Source organism: Monosiga brevicollis, genomic scaffold, assembly GCF_000002865.3.
Source record: "Monosiga brevicollis MX1 MONBRscaffold_2 genomic scaffold, whole genome shotgun sequence".
NCBI lineage: Eukaryota > Choanoflagellata > Craspedida > Salpingoecidae > Monosiga > Monosiga brevicollis.
In genome coordinates, this window is record NW_001865039.1 from 3459091 (window position 1) to 3476700 (window position 17610).

Genomic DNA, 17610 nt, shown 5'->3' on the forward strand with positions numbered 1-17610 from the left:
GTTGGGACTTTGATTGATTGGGCACGACATGGCGGAGACGGACGCGTGAGATGGCTACGGGAGGAGCAGCAACGGCGCTGGCCGGCAAAGCCGGTCGTATGAATTTCTTTTGGCGTTTGCCCACACCGCGCCTTGTGGTGGCTCCCATGGTTGATCAAAGCGAGCTTGCTTGGCGCATGCTGTGCCGACGCAAGGGTGCTGTGCTCTGCTACACGCCCATGTTCAATTCCAAAGTTTTTGTGCGCGACGCCAGCTACCGCAAGCGCATGTTCAAGGCTATCGAGGGTGATCGACCCCTGGTCGTGCAGTTTTGTGGCGACGATGCGGCCACGTTGCTCGAGGCAGCCAAGCATGTGGAACCCTATTGTGATGCTATTTCTCTCAACTGTGGCTGTCCTCAAGGTCAGAGGCTTTGAATTGTTGGCCGTCGCCTGCAGGTCACGCTCGCGCGCGCGCACACACCACATCTCAAACCCGTGGCAACCAAATCGGCTGACATTGCTCGCTGTGCCATGTCCCGTCTACGCCAGGCATTGCTCGCCGCGGCCACTATGGCGCCTTTCTTCAGGTACATAAGGCGCATGACCATTCATCCTGAATCCGTGAGCGATCGATGGCCCGGGGGTCTTGTGCGCTCATTGCGCTGCCTTTTCTTGACTTGGTGCACCTGCAGGACGAGTGGGAGCTGCTGGCTGAGATTGTGTCAACGCTGAGCAAAAACCTCTCAATCGCGGTCGAATGCAAGATTCGCATTCACGATGACGCGGAGCGAACGCTGGCCTACGCCAAAATGTTTGAGGCGGCAGGCTGCGATCTTCTCACAGTACATGGTCGCACACGAGAGCAAAAGGGCACCCGAACTGGCTTGGCCGACTGGTCGCTTGTCAAGCGCATCAAGTATGCCCAGTGCATGTGCCTTGACCAAAGCCTCGTTAAATGCATAGCCGCGTGCCGCATGAGCCAATGCTGACTCTGGGGCTTGCTGTTGTAGGGAGGAACTGAAGATCCCCGTCGTGTCCAACGGCAATATCCTCTATCGCGCCGACTGTCTGGCCTGCCTGGAGGAGACGGGTGTGGACGGCATCATGTCATCCGAATCCAACCTCTCAAACCCAGCCATGTTCGTGGGCCAGTTTCCTTTGATCAGCGATTTGACACAAGAATACCTAGAGCTCGCCAAGGAGCACAAGGCGACCACCTCTCAAGTTCGCGCCCACCTCTTTCGCCTGTGGTACCCATGGTACGTGTCGAATCTCCCCACGCCCCCCCCCCATCCTATCTCAATGGCACCGTCAGGCTGATGGCCACCACGCACACATCAGAGGCATCGAACTCATTTGTACTTTACCCTCCCTGTGGTGGCCTTGCCTCAACCCCCAACAACAGCCTGACCATCATGCCGCAGGTGCGAGAGCGCTTAATTGCTGATAAGAACATTGATCAATTCCTAGCCACCAACGCCGTTCTAGCGCAAGAGCTGGCTGCAGCGCGTGCCACGGCCACAGATATCGAAGACATTGCTGACGAAGGTAGGACTGCCAACTGCGGGTCGCAGCCTCGAACGCTCAAGTCGAAACAACATACTGTCCTAATCCCACCACCTTCCTGTCCCCTCAGCTGCTGCTAAGATCCTTGGAGCCAGCTGTGGCAAGGATTATGTCTTCCCACAAGTTCCTTTTTGGCGCTGCCAGCCTCGTCTACGAGACCATGAAAAGGACTCGTGTGTGGACGCCCAAGACTGCTTTTTGTTCGCGCTTGGCCTCGACCGCCTTTCGCCCGTGCACACAGGTCGCTGTCGTTGTGATAGGGAAACCATTGCGGCAGAAAAGAAGCGGCGCGCCGAAGAGCGGGCTGCGCTAGAGGCCGAAGCTGAGGCTCTCGAGGCCGCCCATGCCGATGATAAGGAACGTCCCACCAAAAAACGGGTCAAGAAAGATGCCAAGGAAAAGAAAGCACGTACGTCACCAGGAATGCCCCTTCGTTGACTTCCTCAAATATGAATACGGCTTGTTTCGCGTCGATGTGCTCTTTTGCCTGCGCTTCTTGTACCCGACCCACGCTGTCGCCCTGACTGCATGTTGATACGATGCTGAGTTCTTTTTCCCTATCCTCATTCAACGCACTCATGTTATAGCGCCACCACCCAAGTACATGATGTGCCACATGTGCGGCCAATGCCCCGGCTCCGAAGCGTAAGTTGCGTGGCTTGGTATAACAGTGTTATGATTGATGAGCAGACTCATGAAACCCCGGGATGCGCTCGTCCACAGGTGCGAACACAAGGCGTGCAAGAACTGTTGCAAGGCCATGTGTCGTGAACAGATTCTCGACTGTGAAAAGCACAGGAACTTTCATCGCTCGCAGCCTGAGCGGTATCAGCCGGACGGGGAGAAAGACAAGGCCGGGGCAGCCGGCCAAACTCCAGTTGCTGCCACATAGCCTGTCTGCTATCGGCCCAGGGCTGCCAAAACAAAAATCGTCAAGATCAAGGAAGATGAAGGCCTGAACAAGGAAGGGACCATAGCCTAGCCTCGCCTGGGAAGACATGCTGGCCTCAACATAAAGAGTTGTGAATGCTGGCCCATGCCTGCGTGTGCAGAGTAATGATGGTGGTAAACAATCGAGTCGATGAAAAGGGACTGAATGAACCATCTCGTGGAACGTGCACACATATTCGTGTCATTCATTTGGAGCAGGCTCACTGACCCTACGGCCACAATGGCGGACAGGAAAGGAACCAACGGCGCGACAAAACAAAACAGTCAAGACGAAAAAAAACTCGGCAGTGTTTCCTAGAAACAACATGACTGGTGGGACAATCTACTTCCAGAGTGTGGTGTCAAAGGTGGAGCCTCCGCTAGAACTCAGACTCCTATGGACAGACAAGACCGGAAGCATCGTGGTAAGATAGAAATGAGGCAATGAGGAGCTGCACAACAGTCGCGTGACCCCAAGATGGCGGCCAGTGTAGAGCGCTTGCTGGAACGTACATGTTGGACATGCCCTGCTGGACGCCGTTGAAGCCGCCAAAGGGCTGACCGGGCATCACCGACTGTTGTGGCTGCATCATGCCACCCATGGCGCCCATCTGCTGCTGAGGTTGCTGCATCATGCCTCCCATCTGGCCCATCTGACCCATCTGGCCCATCTGGCCCATCTGGCCCATCTGGCCCATTTGCCCCATCTGTTGCTGCGGCATCATGCCTCCCATGGGGTTGCCCATGCCCATCATGGGTTGCTGCTGCTGCTGCATGCCCATCATGGGGTTCATCATGCCACCATTGTTGCCTTGCTGACCGCCCATCATCATACCCGAGGCAAAAGGGTTGCCCTGCATCATGCTGCTCGTGGGCGCCGGGGCAGAGCTGGGGGCGCTGCCAAACAGTGCCATAATGTCTGCGTTGGAGGTGCTAGTGCTGGGCTGTGTAGTTGCTGCGGGAGCTGAGGCAGGAGCTGTCGGCGCAGAAGCGGTCGAAGCGGCAGGCGTGGGGGCCGGGGTGCTGCTGCCAAAGAGGTCTAACAGGTCCGTCGACGTGGCGGGTGCTGCGGTGGCAGGCGCGGAGGCAGGAGCAGATTCAAAGTTTGCAAAATTGGCAAAGCCAATGTTGTTGTTGTTGTTGTTGTTGTTGGCGGGGGCCGCTGTCTTGGCAGGAGCGGCCACACTCTTGGTGGGTTTGGCAGGAGCGGGGGCTGCTGCGGGGGCTGCTTGGCTTGGTGCTTCGAGCGGCGGGTCGGACGCCTTGCGTTTCCAGCGGGCACGCTCATACTTGTCCCGAATGAACTGCTCCATCGCAGCATTGTTATCGGCCGGACGGCGAAAGCCCTGTTGCAAGGATACCCGGGGATAAGCAGGAAGGTGAGTGGATCGCCATGGCATGGAATGGGAATGACAGGTGGCCGCCGCGTCCGCGTCCAGGTGGCCAACCTTGGGCAGATGATACTCCCAGATCTGGGCGGCCACATCGTTTCCACCAGCTTGCATCGACTACCAAGGGGAAAAGGACCGGGGTAGGCCGTGAGCACAGTGTGGGTCACCAGGCACATGGTCCATGGCAGGGCAGCAACATTTTGAGCGTCAAGGACACACCTTGACCCAATCAGGTGCCCAGGTGTCTAGATTGACGGAGCGGACTTTGGAGATGTGCACGCCGAGGCTGCGATGGATGCCAGAGCAGCGGATGCAGATCCAAACGCCCAGATTCCATGACGCCCAGCGTGGACCTGGCGCGTTTGCACGGGAGTGCAGCAAGTACGACGAGACCCGGGGAGATGATCAGACTCATCAGGCGCGTTGAACATTGCAGGACGAACGGGGGACCGAATGGGCGTTTCCGTACCCTTGGCATGACAATCGGCGCAAATCTTGTTTGCCGGGCGTTGCAGCAAGCCCATCAAGATGGCCGAGTGTTCATTGTTCTGCTTGGCCTTGGCCCGTTCGCTCCGTGTGGTCATCCTGCTGGTCGTTTGACTGCCACCCAGCACTGCCTGCCTCGCGCACAACACGAGACACACACACACACACAAAGCGTCAGCCAAAGCACGGGCACATCATCCGATCCATTGTGTGCTCCATCCCCACCCGCTTTCAGCTACCCCCGACTCACACCCTGACCCTAACCCTAACTCACACCCGACTCACACCCTGACCCGCACCACTGCCACTACTGCGCGCCACCATTCACCACGAGGGCGCTGCCATTTCAGCACTTGAACACTCACACTCACACACACACACACACACACACACAAAAGGAGACGACGATGAATCCAATAAATTCGTATCAGATGCACTGGGTTTTCACACCCGATCCTATACAGGTTTTTTCTTACCGCCAAGATTTGAATTGCTGATCTCGACTCTCGTCGTACGGCTTGATGCGGTTTTTTTCTCTCTTTCTGTGTGTGTGTGTGTGTGTGTGTGTGTGTGTGTGTGTGTGTGTGTGTGTGTGTGTGTGTGTGTGTGGTGTGTGTGTGTGTGTGTGTGTGTGTGTGTGTGATCTTGCTGTGGACTTTTGCTTTTACTTTTTGATGCTTTCTTTCGGCTGAGCGTATGTGCGTATATGGCAGTCGGAGGGTGTATGCAGTCTTGCTCGCTCACTCTTCCTTCCTCCCGGATGACTCTCCTGGTCTTGGTCTTCTTCTTCTTCTTCTTCTTCTTCTTCTTCTTCTTCTTTTAGCTTTGAGCAGTGGAGTCGAGACGCGCTCGCCTTGGTCAGCGGCGTCGGCACAACGAACGAGGATGGATCTCTTTGAGCAACCAGCGGGGCGCGACTTGACGCCCTGCTTCTCGACACGGGTAGCACCGGAGCAGCTGCAGCTGCAGGCTGCCAATACAACGCGAATGGCTCTTCAGGATCTTATCGCCACCGTGCGCCGTGACCCAAGCCTGTACCTGCGAACGCAAACCCGTCGCCAACGAGAGCAGCACGGACCGCTCGGCCAGCTTTGGGGCATGGTCAGCGACTACCTCAGCCCTCCCGAACCCACCATGCAGATTGTAAGTCCACGCTGCTCTCCTTCGTCAGACGTCTTTAAAGCCCACCCCGTGCGCCCAAGCAGCAGTGAAGCCCGGTGCAGAACCGCATCGACCCGTGCTTGTACGTTCTCATGGCACGCTGGATTTCCATTCGCCCGGCAGCCGGCCACGCAGCGCCAGCAAGCACAGCTCATCAACGGACTTGTTCAGGAGATGAAGGCGTGCTATGAATATGCTTACGGTGCGTTGCTGCATCTTGCTCTCCGTGCCTGCTCGCCCAAGCCACCAAGCTTCGCCAAGAGCCTTGTCTGCGCAGAGTGTGCGCCATGTACCTCATCTCATGGTCAACCTCGACAGATCAGCCATTCGATCGCCACACCAAGTCTGCCTCCGCCGCAGCTGTTGCCATCACTGCCATGCCCCTACCCGTCATCTCCGCAACAAAGACAACCGATGATGCTACCAAGGCCACCAATGTTATGCCCTCACCCCACACCACCTCCTCAGCCGTCGCAGTGCCAGCGCCACCCACGCCTCCGCCCGTCCTTTCACTGACCAAGGAGAACGATGGAGCCACACAGGCACCGACCAATCAACTGCTTGAGGAGCTGCGCGCGAAAGCTGAACAACTTCGCTGCCGCACTACTCAGCAAGGTGGCGTTCAAGTGCGCATCGTGGACACGGACGCAGACGAGGGTGCGAGGCCGGCCAAGCGAGTCAAACACGACACAGATCTGCTCGACTCAATTGCTGCTGCTGGCCAGCGCGTTCATGAAAAGCACTCGGCCGAGTGGGGTGGCATCGGCTTTGTCACCCCGCGCACCAAGCGGCGCGAGTCCCAGCGCAAAAAGCGCCAAACCCCGGACAACCTGATTCACAAGGCCCTCATGTCCAAATTCTTCAACGCCAACCGCTCCACCTTTGACATTTCCAGTGCTGATTTTACACCTTGAGGCGTGCCACGAAGTCAGAAGCGTCAAGTTCAAAAAAAAAAAACCCCCCCCGACGTTCCCGCCAAGCGAGGACCGCATGCCCCATGCATGCCGTGTTATGGTGCTTTCGCGCCTGGTATTGAAATAATCGTCTATTGTTGTTGGGTGTTCTTTGGTTTACGTGTAAGGAGGACACAGACTGTCATAGAAAGTTTTGTAAAGCGAGCATAACCATTGCGCTGATTGCCGGCCGCACACAAGCGGGGCTAGAGGGCGAGTTGTTGATCTGTACGATACAATTGAACTAAAACAAGAATGGAAAACCATGAGGACGCCACAACATACGCAAAGCGTAACAGTGAGAGACAGTCAGGCACGACTCTGGTGGTGGGAATGAAGAGGGGTGCGCGACGGCCCAACGAAACAACAGACGGCATTTGACCGCGAGGAGCAAAGCTGATGAGTCGGATTGGTAAGAGGAGAAACAGCAGGAGAAGAGGAGCAGAACAAAACTTGGTTTCACGGAATTACGATACAAGCAAGCGACACGACCACAGACAGATGGCAGAGACGCCCTCGCCGACTCCTCCATATAAGAGGTGCCGGACAGCTGAGCAGCCGTGGAGAGGATGGATGACGCAACAGGGACCAGCCTAGTCCGAGCCCGTGGCCATGGGAGCCTCTTTGCTCGAAGCTGTGGCTGCGGCCTTTTTACCTGCGGCAGCGGTGGAGTCGGTTGGGCCAGTGCGCGCTGTTGCGGCTCCTTCGGTGGTTGAAGTAGTCTTGGGGGTCGACGAGGCATACTCCTTGGGAGGGGACGGCGTCGTATCCATGGATTGGGTGGGCTCGCTCTTGATCGTGGGCGTCGTAGCCTTGTCACCTGCGCCGCTGGCCTCTGGCTTTTTGCGAAACTCTTTCTTCTGTGCACCCAATCGCCATCGAATGAGGTGGCCAGCGGTTGGGCATGACACCACAGCACGACCAAGACAACTGCAAGTCAGTAGCAGAGGTCGTGCGCATGCAACATGTATTCATGCATACCTTGAAGCTTTGCTGATCACGGCGACCGCCCTCGTCCTCCGAATCGGACAGGTCCGCATCATGGGAGATCTTGCGATCGACGAGCTGTTGTGCGCGGCGATCGTCCGGGTCCACCTGATCTTCGTCCTCTTCGTATGCGCTGAGCGTGTCAACCATCGCTGTAGGATCATAGAAACATGTGGGGTGTGAGAGAATGTGCGACAAGGTTGATGCAGTGGACCGGTGGCATGCGTTGGCAGCAGAAAGCTGGGCGCCTTACAATGCATTTGCACGCTGGGACGACTGGCAGTATGGCGCAGGTTCTCGATAATCTGCTTCACACTGTTCTCAAGATACTCTTCAGAGTTCTGGTTGTCATGGTTGCTTGGGCTACACAGGGGTTGGAAAGCGTGGCCAAAGAGCGTGAATAACAGAGACCGGCGTGGGTGGAGAAGGTGGAAGTGAATCTTGTTGTATTTGATTGTTTATTTGTTTATCTTGGTTTTGCCTGAGATGTGGAGAAGGCAAGCGAAAGTCAGCCTGTGTACCTGATGTGGAGGCGGAAGTCGGGACCAAAGTACTCAAAGTAATCGTTGAATGGCAGCTCATCCTCAATCGGTGTGTCGAGAGCCACGGATGTCTCGTACGTCTGTGTCACAAAGATGATGCAAGGTGAGGGAAAGACGAACGTCGAAGAACGCGACCATGACCCATGGTGAAGACGAGCAACTGATGAACTTCGGGTAGGTTCAACACCGGGCCAACGAAAGCGAATTTTGTACGAAAATTTTACTCGCAACGACAACCGGGGCAAGTGACTCACCCAGCACCGGGCGACGTTGCGGATCGTGTAGCCACCGCCACCCAGGAGCAGCAGGGGCTTGTTGAACGACTTGACATACTCCACGCAAGCGGCATGTCCTTTGAGCGATAGGTTGAAGCAACCGAGACGGTCACCAGTCAACGAGTCGGCGCCGCACTACCACGGATGAAAGCAAAGCGTGGTCGTAGGCCCGTGAGACAAATCACGGGCACGGACCAAAGGGGAAACAAGCAAAGAGTGCAACCGGCGGTGCAGGTCTGCGAATTGTATGAGCTGATGGGGCGCCGGGGCGCAGGGGGGCGGGTCGAATGCACACACCTGCAGCACGACGGCACCGGGGTCATACCAGTCCATGACCTTTTCAATGACTTGACGGAAGATGCGTTGATACGAATCATCGTCAATGTGGTCCTTGAGAGGAAAGTTGACGGCGTAGTGACGGCCGTCCTGGGTGCCAATGTCCTTGATATCACCAGTGCCTGGGAAATACTCGCCATACTTGTGGAAGGACACGGTCATGACGCGGTCTGTGCAGTAGAAAGCCTCCTCCACGCCATCACCGTGATGGATGTCAATGTCAATGTACAGCACGCGCTCGTGACGCCTATGGAGTGATTGAAATGGCAGGCAAGGGAAATTCTATGAAGCTAGGGCCAGCGGAGGCGTGTAGCAAAGATGCGTTTGGGGGGAAAGATGACACGCACTTGAGCAGCTCGAGGATGCCCAAGACGATGTCGTTGACGTAGCAAAAGCCAGAGGCTTCGGATCGCTTGGCATGATGAAGACCGCCAGCCCAGTTGATGCAAATGTCAGATTGCTGACTGTTCAGCTTGGCTGCCCCAGCTGTTGCGAGAGCATTCATGGCAGCATGGGCCACGCTCAACGTGAATGAGAGGGCGCGCCTGGCTCTGGGCGGGGTATGAGAGGACGACGCAACCGTGGGAGCAGGGGAGCATACCGAGCGAACCACCAGCGCTAATCTGGCAAAATTCAAAGAGGCCATCAAACACGGGGCAGTCCTCGCCCACGTTGACTGCATTTTCATTCGATAATACCAGAGAGCAGCCAGTCAAAGTCAAGGGTGAGTTCATCAACATGGACCAGACCAAACTGAAGACGAGGGCGTGAATCGGAGCGGCGTACAGCGAGACATGTTCTTGGTCTCTTCGTTGGTTGCATCAGGACTGATGGTGCGGAGAAAGTTGATGTAGTCGTCCGAGTGGAAGCGCGTCATGTCTTCCATCGAGGCCTTGTGTGGGCGCTGCGCCACAGAATCATCAGGAAAGTCATCAGATTCAAAGATTCAAAAAAAAAAAAAAAAAAAACTTGGAATGGAGTTAGGGGGGGGGGGGAAAGGAATGTGGCTTGTAAAGGCATACTCGAGACGCCCACGTACGTAAATTTCCATCTTCTTGTAGAGGCCATAGTTGAGAAGCAGATTGTGGGTCATGCGAATGCGGTGGGGCTTCATGGGATGGCTGGCCATGGTCCAGACGAACGGAGGTGTGAGAATGTAATAGAACGGGTGGGGCGACCAGGGAACCAGTGGCGCGAATCAAGAGAAACAGGAGAGGGGTGTGATGGTCCAGAGGGGTGCAAGGACATGACAGCATACCCAGGCCCGTAGTAGTAATTGCCGACGTCGCCTGTTGACCAAGGGCGCGAGGGGTAGCAGGCAGGCTCAGTGTGAGGCAGGCATCATGGACAACGGCGACAGGGTTTGCTTGAGCGGCGAGGGCCTTGCAAACAAACAAACAAAGACACAGCCCTGCGACGTACCATCGTAGTAGTACGAGACGTGCTTCTTGCTCGCCATGGTGCTGGTCAGGAGACGAAACGGGTCTTGGTGGCTGTGTGGGTGGACAAGGCAAGGTCATGGACAACAACAAGCAAGAGACGAGACCCGATCGTGAGCTATCACGCCGTCAACAGCGACCCAAAAACAAGCCCAGCCAGTCCACAGAAAGAGGTGGGGCAAGCGTGGGGCAAATGAGAAGAAACGGGGAGGGAACAAAGAGCAAAGAGACAGAAGCCAAGCGACGAGCTGTGGTGAAGTGTGTCGATGGACAGAGCGAGCAGAGAGAGTCAAGCGCCTGGTCTGAGGTTATGAGCACCAAACAGCCAAACAGTTGATGGTAATCAAACCCCTTGCGAACGCTCCCATCCTCGCTCAGTTCATGTGTGTGCACGCGTGTCTGTCTGTCTGTCTGTCTCTGTGTGACCGTGCCATCCTGACAGTGCTTGCGCCGGTGCCGGTAATGGTGAAGCTGGCTGTGAATGTGAATGTCCCTGCACCAGAATGTCTGCGTCTATACATCTGTGCCTTGGTGCATCTGCCCCTGTGCCCCCCATGTATGTCTGTGCTTTGGGCAGCAACGCGCATCTCATCAACCTGCCAGCTCACTGACGAGGCAACGGTCCCGTCGCCAATGCATCACTCAACAGCCCAGTAGAACAAGTCATGCCCAACCAGCACAGACAGACAACAGCCCCAGCCCAAGCCCCAGCCCAAGACCATGACCAAGCCCAAGACCAAGCCCCAGACCAAGACCAAGAGCAAGACCAAGCCCAAGAGCATCGGGTCCGATACATACCCCGCTCGTCACGTCACACACACACACAACTCGATCCAAGAACGCAAATGGCAGTCAAGCTGAACGTGTGTGTGTATAACTGCCAGCTCTCTCTCTCTCTCTCGACTCTCTCTCTCTCTCTCTCTCTCTCGACTCTCTCTCTCTGTCTGTCTCTCTCTCTCTCTCTCTCTCTCTCTCTCTCTCTCTCTCTCTCTCTCTCTCTCTCTCTCTCTCTCTCTCTCTCTCTCTCTCTCTCTCTCTCTCTCTCTATCTGTCTCTCTCTCTCTCTCTCTCTGTCTCACTCTCGCTGTTTTGTCATGCATTCTCACAGCCAATGACTTCTCTGGCTCTGAGCGCCAGATGGCTCACCTTCTCTAGATCATCAACGTTGCTCTCAACATTCTCTGAGTTTCAGTTGTGATCACGCAGCAAAGTTGGCTGGCTTGACATACTTCCTCTGACTCCTAAGCCAAACCTTGACGTTGCTCTGAATGCGCACTAGCTGCTGGCATACTCTCTGCACACCTAACCCGTCTGCTACCAATTGTCAAGCTGCCCGGTCCCGCGCTGGCATGCGAATTGCTACCAGCTGTAACTCGTGCTCGAGAGAGAGACTAGTTAGAGGTGTGAGAGAGAGAGAGAGAGGGGTCAAAAGAGACAGAGACATACCTGCTGTGCCGCTTCGACGAGCCCCAAGCACACAGCGAAGTTCTCAGTGCTCTTGTTCTGGCTTGACAGGGGACCGCGGTGAAGCATCTGCCGCTGGCTTGAAGCGGTCGAGATCGACGGCCATCGCGTTTGGTCCGATGGATGTTGTTGTCAACCACTGTTATGAACAGCGTGTCTGAGTTTTGGACGTCAACCCATAAAACCCCATACCCAACCCCATCAAATAGGACAGACCCTCTTTGGGAATTCCCTCGACCTCTCTCTGAGTGTGGGTGTCACTTGTCTCTCCCTCTCTCAAACTTTGTGTTATTCACCTTGACTCTCTCAGCCTCTGCTTTGCTCGCTTTTATTCTCTCAAAAGCGTGCGCCACTCGCTTGCAATCTCTCAATTATGCTGCTCGCTCCCTCAACTCTCTGCCATTTCTTCCCCGTCCCTCTCTATCTCTACCTCCACCATGAACCTATCTCGTTCCTCTGTACCTTGTATCCAAAGCGTCCCTGCGCTTCCTGCTGTGGCCGATCCCGCTGCTTGAACCCGTTGGTCCCCAACAGCCACAACAGCCGCAGGCGCCATGAACTCCACACACACACACACTTGACGGCTCAATGCGGTTTGATGACCCAGGGCCGGAAGGAAGGAGGGGCGCTCACTGATAGGGGAAGGCTGAAGGGGCATTTTTCTTCTTCTTCTTCTTCTCTCACGCCCTGACACAGCAGAGCCGCGGCCCTGCTCTCTCTCTCTCTCTCTCTCGCTCTCTCTCTCTCTCTCTCCCTCCCTCGCTCAGCTCCTCCTTTTTCTCGCCGTGAGTCGGGCCCGCCAGCATGGCGCTGTCGTGGATCGGCAGCCGCTTGTCATGCTGCGTGCTGGCGCTTGTGGTACTGGTACTGGCTAGCTGGGCACCAGCGACGGCCAGTGGGGATATGCCACCATTGCCGGGCGCGTCTTTTCGAGAACATTATCCCCGACCGGACTGCCAATCTCGAAAACTCTGCCTGCTCGCCGCCGAGCCTGTTAGCAACATTGCCCTCACGCTTCGCGGTCAAGGCCTTGTCGTGGCCACCATCGCAGCAGATGCCCTGGCCCGCGCGTCTGGCTACACCTTCTTCCTGCGCACGGATAACTCGGAGACCGTCTACACGATTGACATTGCTGCCGCTGAAACGGGGACCATCACCATCCGCGATGCCAGCGACGCCGTTCTCAACACGACCAGTTTGATCGAGCTCCACGAGCGTCACCCTTGGATTCCCACAGATCTCGTCAACTTTCCCATGACCCAGCTTCAGCTCTGGATCTCCATCGACAAGAAGAACGGCTACGTTCGCGTCGGGTTTGGCTACCCACTCCTCGTCAACGAAATGATTACCATCGGCCCCATCCCCAAGTGCTTGGAGAGCAGCGATGCCAATGCCTGCGCCATTGGCACCGTCACCGAAGTCGACTGCTCTCTCGCCGCCGTGGCCTACTCAGTCACCCGCTTCCCCGTCGTGGCCCCAATCCCCCCGCTGCTCGTCGATCGCCACCGTGTGACCCTCGAGGTGCTCGAGGACCGCTCCGCACTGGTGCCCGCCGTCTTGCCCTTGGAACTGCAGTCCCTCTATGATCAGGTGGCCGGGGAACAAATTCTTCTCAGCGAGTCGGACGCCGCCGCCATCGACCTTTGCATCAAGACCGAAGGCTGCGTCCTCTACGAGAAGCTGCAGGAGAAAATCAATGCCGGAGAGATGAGCGACGATCCCCACATGGCCTACATCCGTGTCACCATTGGCCCAGACCTCGGCAACTCACCGGGCAGCCCCTTTGTCATGGAGATTTGGCCACCCAAGATGTACAGTCCGATCCACGACCACGCCAACGCCGTGGCCGTCATCAAGTGCCTCTCCGGCACCATCACCTCGCGCTGGTACAACCCCCTGGCCGAACAACACAACGGCGAGCCCGTGCCCTTTGCCGAGGGCCGCGTCGCAAAAGGTCAGATCACCTACCTCACCCCGGCCTTCTTCCAAACCCACAAGCTCGCCAACGAGGAAGACGTCACTTGCGTCACCATCCAATCCTACTACTACCTGCACGACGACTACGTGCACAATGAGACCTTCCACTTTACGCTGCCCACCCCAGACGACAACCTGCACGTCTTCAAGCCAGGCTCAGACTTTGAATACTCGGAACTTATTCAGGCGGTCCGCCAGTTTGCCAGCACTGCTGGTGCCAATCAAGTCCCGCCCGTGGACACCCTTGTCGGGGGTAAGAAGAAGGAAGAGCTCTAATTGAAGTGCTTTTTGTTTTTCGACAAGCGCTGCCTAAGTCGACCCTCAGAGCCATTGTATTAATTCATATTTGCAAGCCTTTGATTCCTCATGATAGCCGACCGACCCTCCCCACACACACACCAGCCGTCCACCCGAAGCCCACCCCGGCCCGTTTGCCTGCAACCCGTGGCTGCTTCACTACATCAAGTTGAAGAAAGTACACCACAGAATACGACCAAAATAAAATGGTTTTTGAAGAAAGTCACACTACCGCCATGGAAGTTTATGCAGATGTTTTTCAACTTAATGTCGCTCTCTCAAGTTGTTGCTCTTGAAGTTTTTTTTTCGGCTCTCTCTCTCTCTCTCTCTCTCTCTCTCTCTCTCTCTCTCTCTCTCTCTCTCTCTCTCTCTCTCTCTCTCTCTCTCTCTCTCTCTCTCTCTCTCTCTCTCTCTCTCTCTCTCTCTCTCTCTCAGTGTGTGCGACGATGGCCAACGTGGAGGATGGCAGTGGCTCGGCGGCGCCCGGGGGGCATGAGGATCTGTTTCCGCTGCCAGAGGGCAAGTCCCGTGAATATGTAGATACGGATGGCGTTACCATGGAGTGGGACGGCGACAAGGGTGCCTATTTTCCAAAGGTTGGTGGCGGCCCAGAAACGTGCTGGACACTGGCCACTGCCCCCCGCGCCTTGTCCCGACAAACCTTTCACGGGAGCTCCCGCAGGTCGACGCAGCCGTCGTCTCCAACTACCAGGCCCAGTATCCCACAACCAATGCAGGTACGGTTGCATGTACTGGTCCTGTACCCCGAGCTTGCGTCCGCAACTCTGCACATGGGCAGCCCGGCCCGGCCATGCTGACATTGCCGCGTCTCTTCTTGGCTGATCGTCCAGCATCGAAATGGCAAGTGCATGCCATGCCCGACGGCCGCCCGTACTATTTTAACACGGAAACCCAGACCTCTGTCTGGGTCATGCCCCCAGAACTGGTCGAGGCCGCTCAGGTACAGTGGTATTGGTGGTCTGCCACAACCCCTGCCGACGAGGACGGCTCACGTCGACTCGATCCCGGTGCTCAGAAACCAGAGGCCTTTACCGCCATGAAAGACGAGCGTGGCAACGCATACTATTTCAATAAAATTACTCGGCAAAGTCAGTGGGAGCGCCCAGCTGGTTTTCAGGAGGCCACTGCCGCTGCTGTGGCTCAGCAAGAGGAGAAGCGCACGGCCGTTGTCGAGCGACGCAAGCAACGCAAGCAAAGCAAGGAAGAAGCGGCTCGAGCCAAAGTCCAGGTTGATGGGAATCAAGTTAAACTCAAGGACACCGTCAACTGTCATGTTTACGTCACGGGGCTCCCCTTGGTAGGTGCTCCCAGCACCGTGCCGCTGGGTGTCCGCGCTTGTTCTCACGTATGCTGCCATGCCCGTGTGAAGGACATTACGCTTGAAGAGTTTACAGCCTTCATGCGCAAGGCCGGAATCATTAACGAGGACGCCCACGGTGCGTGCACGCTTCCCACATACCACCACGGACTGCGACGTGTTGCCAGGCGGCCCACCGCCCTGCAAGTGCCGTGTGTTCCTTTTTTGTTGCTTGTTTTTTTTTTCCCTTCTTTCTGGTTCAACGTTCTCCTTCTTCTGTTTGCTGAACTTTTATCCCGGACAGGCGAGCCCAAGATTAAGCTGTATACCGATGAGCACGGTGAGCCCAAAGGTGATGGCAAGTGCACCTATCTTCGAGTCGAGAGTGTGGAGCTAGCCTTGCAGTTGCTCGACGAGACGGAGATTCGTCCGGGCTTCAAGGTCAAAATTCAACGGGTGTGTATATTGCCACCACCTCATTGTCGTGACGGAAGCTGACTGTCTACTCCTGCGGCACTATCGTGTCTGTCTGTCTCTCTTTCTCTCTCTGTGTCGCGCTTCCTGTACTTATTGTTGTTCAACCCTGTCACATCTCGTGCTTGTGTTCGTCTTGCCCTTTGCGCAGGCGGTGTTTCAACTCCGTGAGGGCATGACACTCGGCAAGAAGAATGACGAGGACGAGGTTGAGGAAGGGTCGTTGGAGCCCGCCAAGAAGAAAGCCAAGAAGAAATCGTTGGGCCAAAAGTACGCACGTGTCGCAGCTGTTCACGTCTCGTCTCTGCTTGGCGACACCGACTCCACTGACTTGGGAGAGCAGGACATCTGTGCCTCCTTTCTCACGCTGTACGCTGTCACGGCTCCCGTGCTCAGGAAACTGCACTGGCATGAAACAGACACCAAACGGAAACGTGCTGTCGGTGTGCTCGTGCTCAAGCACATGTTCACGCTTGAAGAAATGAAGGAGGATGCGTCATACATTTTTGAACTCAAAGAGTATGTCGTGGGCTCGCCGCTCCCCACGGTCCGCACGCTGGCTCCCTCCAATAGCACCCACTCACTGGCGCTTGTTGACTGCGGGCGTGTAGGCAGATCAAGACCGAGTGCAGCAAGTTTGGGCCTGTCAAAAAAGTGGATGTCTTTGATGTTCGTGCTCAAAACCTGTGAATTGTTTTGGGGGGGTTGCATTCTCGTAGCACCGTCGTGCTCATGCGCCGGTGTGGTATGCAGAACAATCCGGACGGCGTGGTCATGGTGCGCTATTTCACGGACGAGCCCCTGGGCCCAGCGATTGCCACCTTGAACGGGCGCTTTTTTGCGGGCCAGAAAGTGGTAGCTGAGGAATGGGATGGCAAAACCAAGTACAAGGTCGAAGAATCCGAGGAGGTATGCCCTGTTCCTGTGTGCTTGACTGGCTGTTGGTTTTATTCGATTGTGGGCGTTTATACGCACGCTTGTTGGTGCTTGTGCATGGTTGTTTCTGGCTTTTTTCGACGTCGCCTCGGATCCGTGTGTGTGTGGATGGTGTTCTAATCCTTTTGGCTCTGCAGGAAAAAGAGGCGCGCATCAAGCAGTGGGACGAATACCTCCGCTCACAAGAGCTCGAAGAAGCCGCAGAAAGAAAAGCCCGAGCTGCGGCAGATGCCTCGACTTAGGAGGTGTTCCTACAATAGTCCTCTGCTACCAGAGAGTGGATGGTATAGATCACGCTGTGCGTTGGAACTCGGTCCTGTCTGCGGCTTGCATGCGCCTACTTTTGTCCAGGCGTTTGGGTCGTGCTGGTGGCAGTTTGGGAACCCCCTCTGTCAGGCTCCAGCACGTCTGGAGGCCGTCTTTGGGTTGCGAGGAAGCGCGTAGGTTTGAGGAAGCGTTTTGAGAGAGGTTTGAGAGACGTCCGTCGGAGCGGAGCGAAAGCTTTGGTGGTGTCTTGAGGTCAATTGAACCAGCTGCGGTCGGCAAGCATTCACAGTGACCAGACCAGGTGCACCGTTAGAATAGCTGTAGAGTCGCTCAATCCCGAGGATAGGGAAAGTCACAAGAGAGCAGAGCACACAGGAGAGCAAGGGGAAGACAGAATGGCAGAGGGCTTGACGTACCTGCGGTCGGCAAGCATTCACAGTGACCAGACCAGGTGCACCGTTAGAATAGCTGTAGAGTCGCTCAATCCCGAGGATAGGGAAAGTGCAACTCGTGCCCGACCGCAGGTGTCACAACAAAGGGAAACAACAGTAGCCACAAGCTTATTGCCCCAGGGCAGCTGCCCAGGCATCGTGGGGACCGCGTCACACGCGGTGTTTACTCATGTGACTGCCACGAGGAGGATCAAGCCCAGGGGGTCCAAAAGTAGGTGTCAATGTGTGAGGTCGTCGTAGCTATGGAATACCAATAGGAAGACCCATAGCGACCGATGCTGAGTGTGTGCGAAAGCCAGTGGGAGTGTTCAAATGCGTGGAAGCACGGATTGACGCTAACACCCCCCCTCGCCAGCCGGAGCCCCGATCCGGCGAGGA

At 56.0% G+C, this 17610-nt stretch overlaps 5 protein-coding genes across 5 annotated transcripts; 3 read left to right on the top strand and 2 right to left on the bottom strand.

Annotated features, from left to right (window-relative positions):
• Nucleotides 1–98: 98 nt before the first annotated feature.
• On the top strand, nt 99–1301 carry MONBRDRAFT_22612 (uncharacterized protein; the record flags this gene model as incomplete). Its single annotated transcript, XM_001742415.1, has 4 exons — nt 99–402; nt 531–568; nt 674–897; nt 992–1301. The coding sequence occupies 4 exons, from the start codon at nt 99–101 to the stop codon at nt 1299–1301; spliced, it is 876 nt and encodes a 291-aa protein (XP_001742467.1).
• A 150-nt stretch (nt 1302–1451) lies between these two features.
• MONBRDRAFT_5477 (uncharacterized protein) lies at nt 1452–2439 on the top strand (the record flags this gene model as incomplete). Its single annotated transcript, XM_001742416.1, has 4 exons — nt 1452–1529; nt 1618–1956; nt 2135–2192; nt 2271–2439. Coding segments are annotated over 4 exons (642 nt in total), but the record flags the coding sequence as incomplete, so codon positions are not given.
• A 1324-nt stretch (nt 2440–3763) lies between these two features.
• MONBRDRAFT_13619 (uncharacterized protein) lies at nt 3764–4452 on the bottom strand (the record flags this gene model as incomplete). The annotated part of the gene is made up of 4 exons (XM_001742859.1): nt 3764–3823; nt 3926–3985; nt 4088–4221; nt 4338–4452. Coding segments are annotated over 4 exons (369 nt in total), but the record flags the coding sequence as incomplete, so codon positions are not given.
• Nucleotides 4453–5018: 566 nt separating this feature from the next.
• Nucleotides 5019–10914, bottom strand: MONBRDRAFT_34892 (uncharacterized protein; the record flags this gene model as incomplete). The annotated part of the gene is made up of 14 exons (XM_001742860.1): nt 10846–10914; nt 10031–10101; nt 9867–9897; nt 9648–9729; nt 9395–9512; nt 9210–9284; nt 8956–9094; nt 8570–8855; nt 8252–8407; nt 7977–8077; nt 7709–7818; nt 7450–7607; nt 5099–5170; nt 5019–5042 (listed from the first exon to the last, which is right to left on the bottom strand). The coding sequence occupies exons 2-14, from the start codon at nt 10065–10067 to the stop codon at nt 5019–5021; spliced, it is 1389 nt and encodes a 462-aa protein (XP_001742912.1). The 5' UTR covers nt 10068–10101; nt 10846–10914.
• Nucleotides 10915–12315: 1401 nt separating this feature from the next.
• Nucleotides 12316–16755, top strand: MONBRDRAFT_35744 (uncharacterized protein; the record flags this gene model as incomplete). Its single annotated transcript, XM_001742417.1, has 7 exons — nt 12316–13741; nt 14221–14381; nt 14468–15242; nt 15408–15559; nt 15729–16096; nt 16297–16486; nt 16651–16755. The coding sequence occupies 7 exons, from the start codon at nt 12316–12318 to the stop codon at nt 16753–16755; spliced, it is 3177 nt and encodes a 1058-aa protein (XP_001742469.1).
• Nucleotides 16756–17610: the final 855 nt, after the last annotated feature.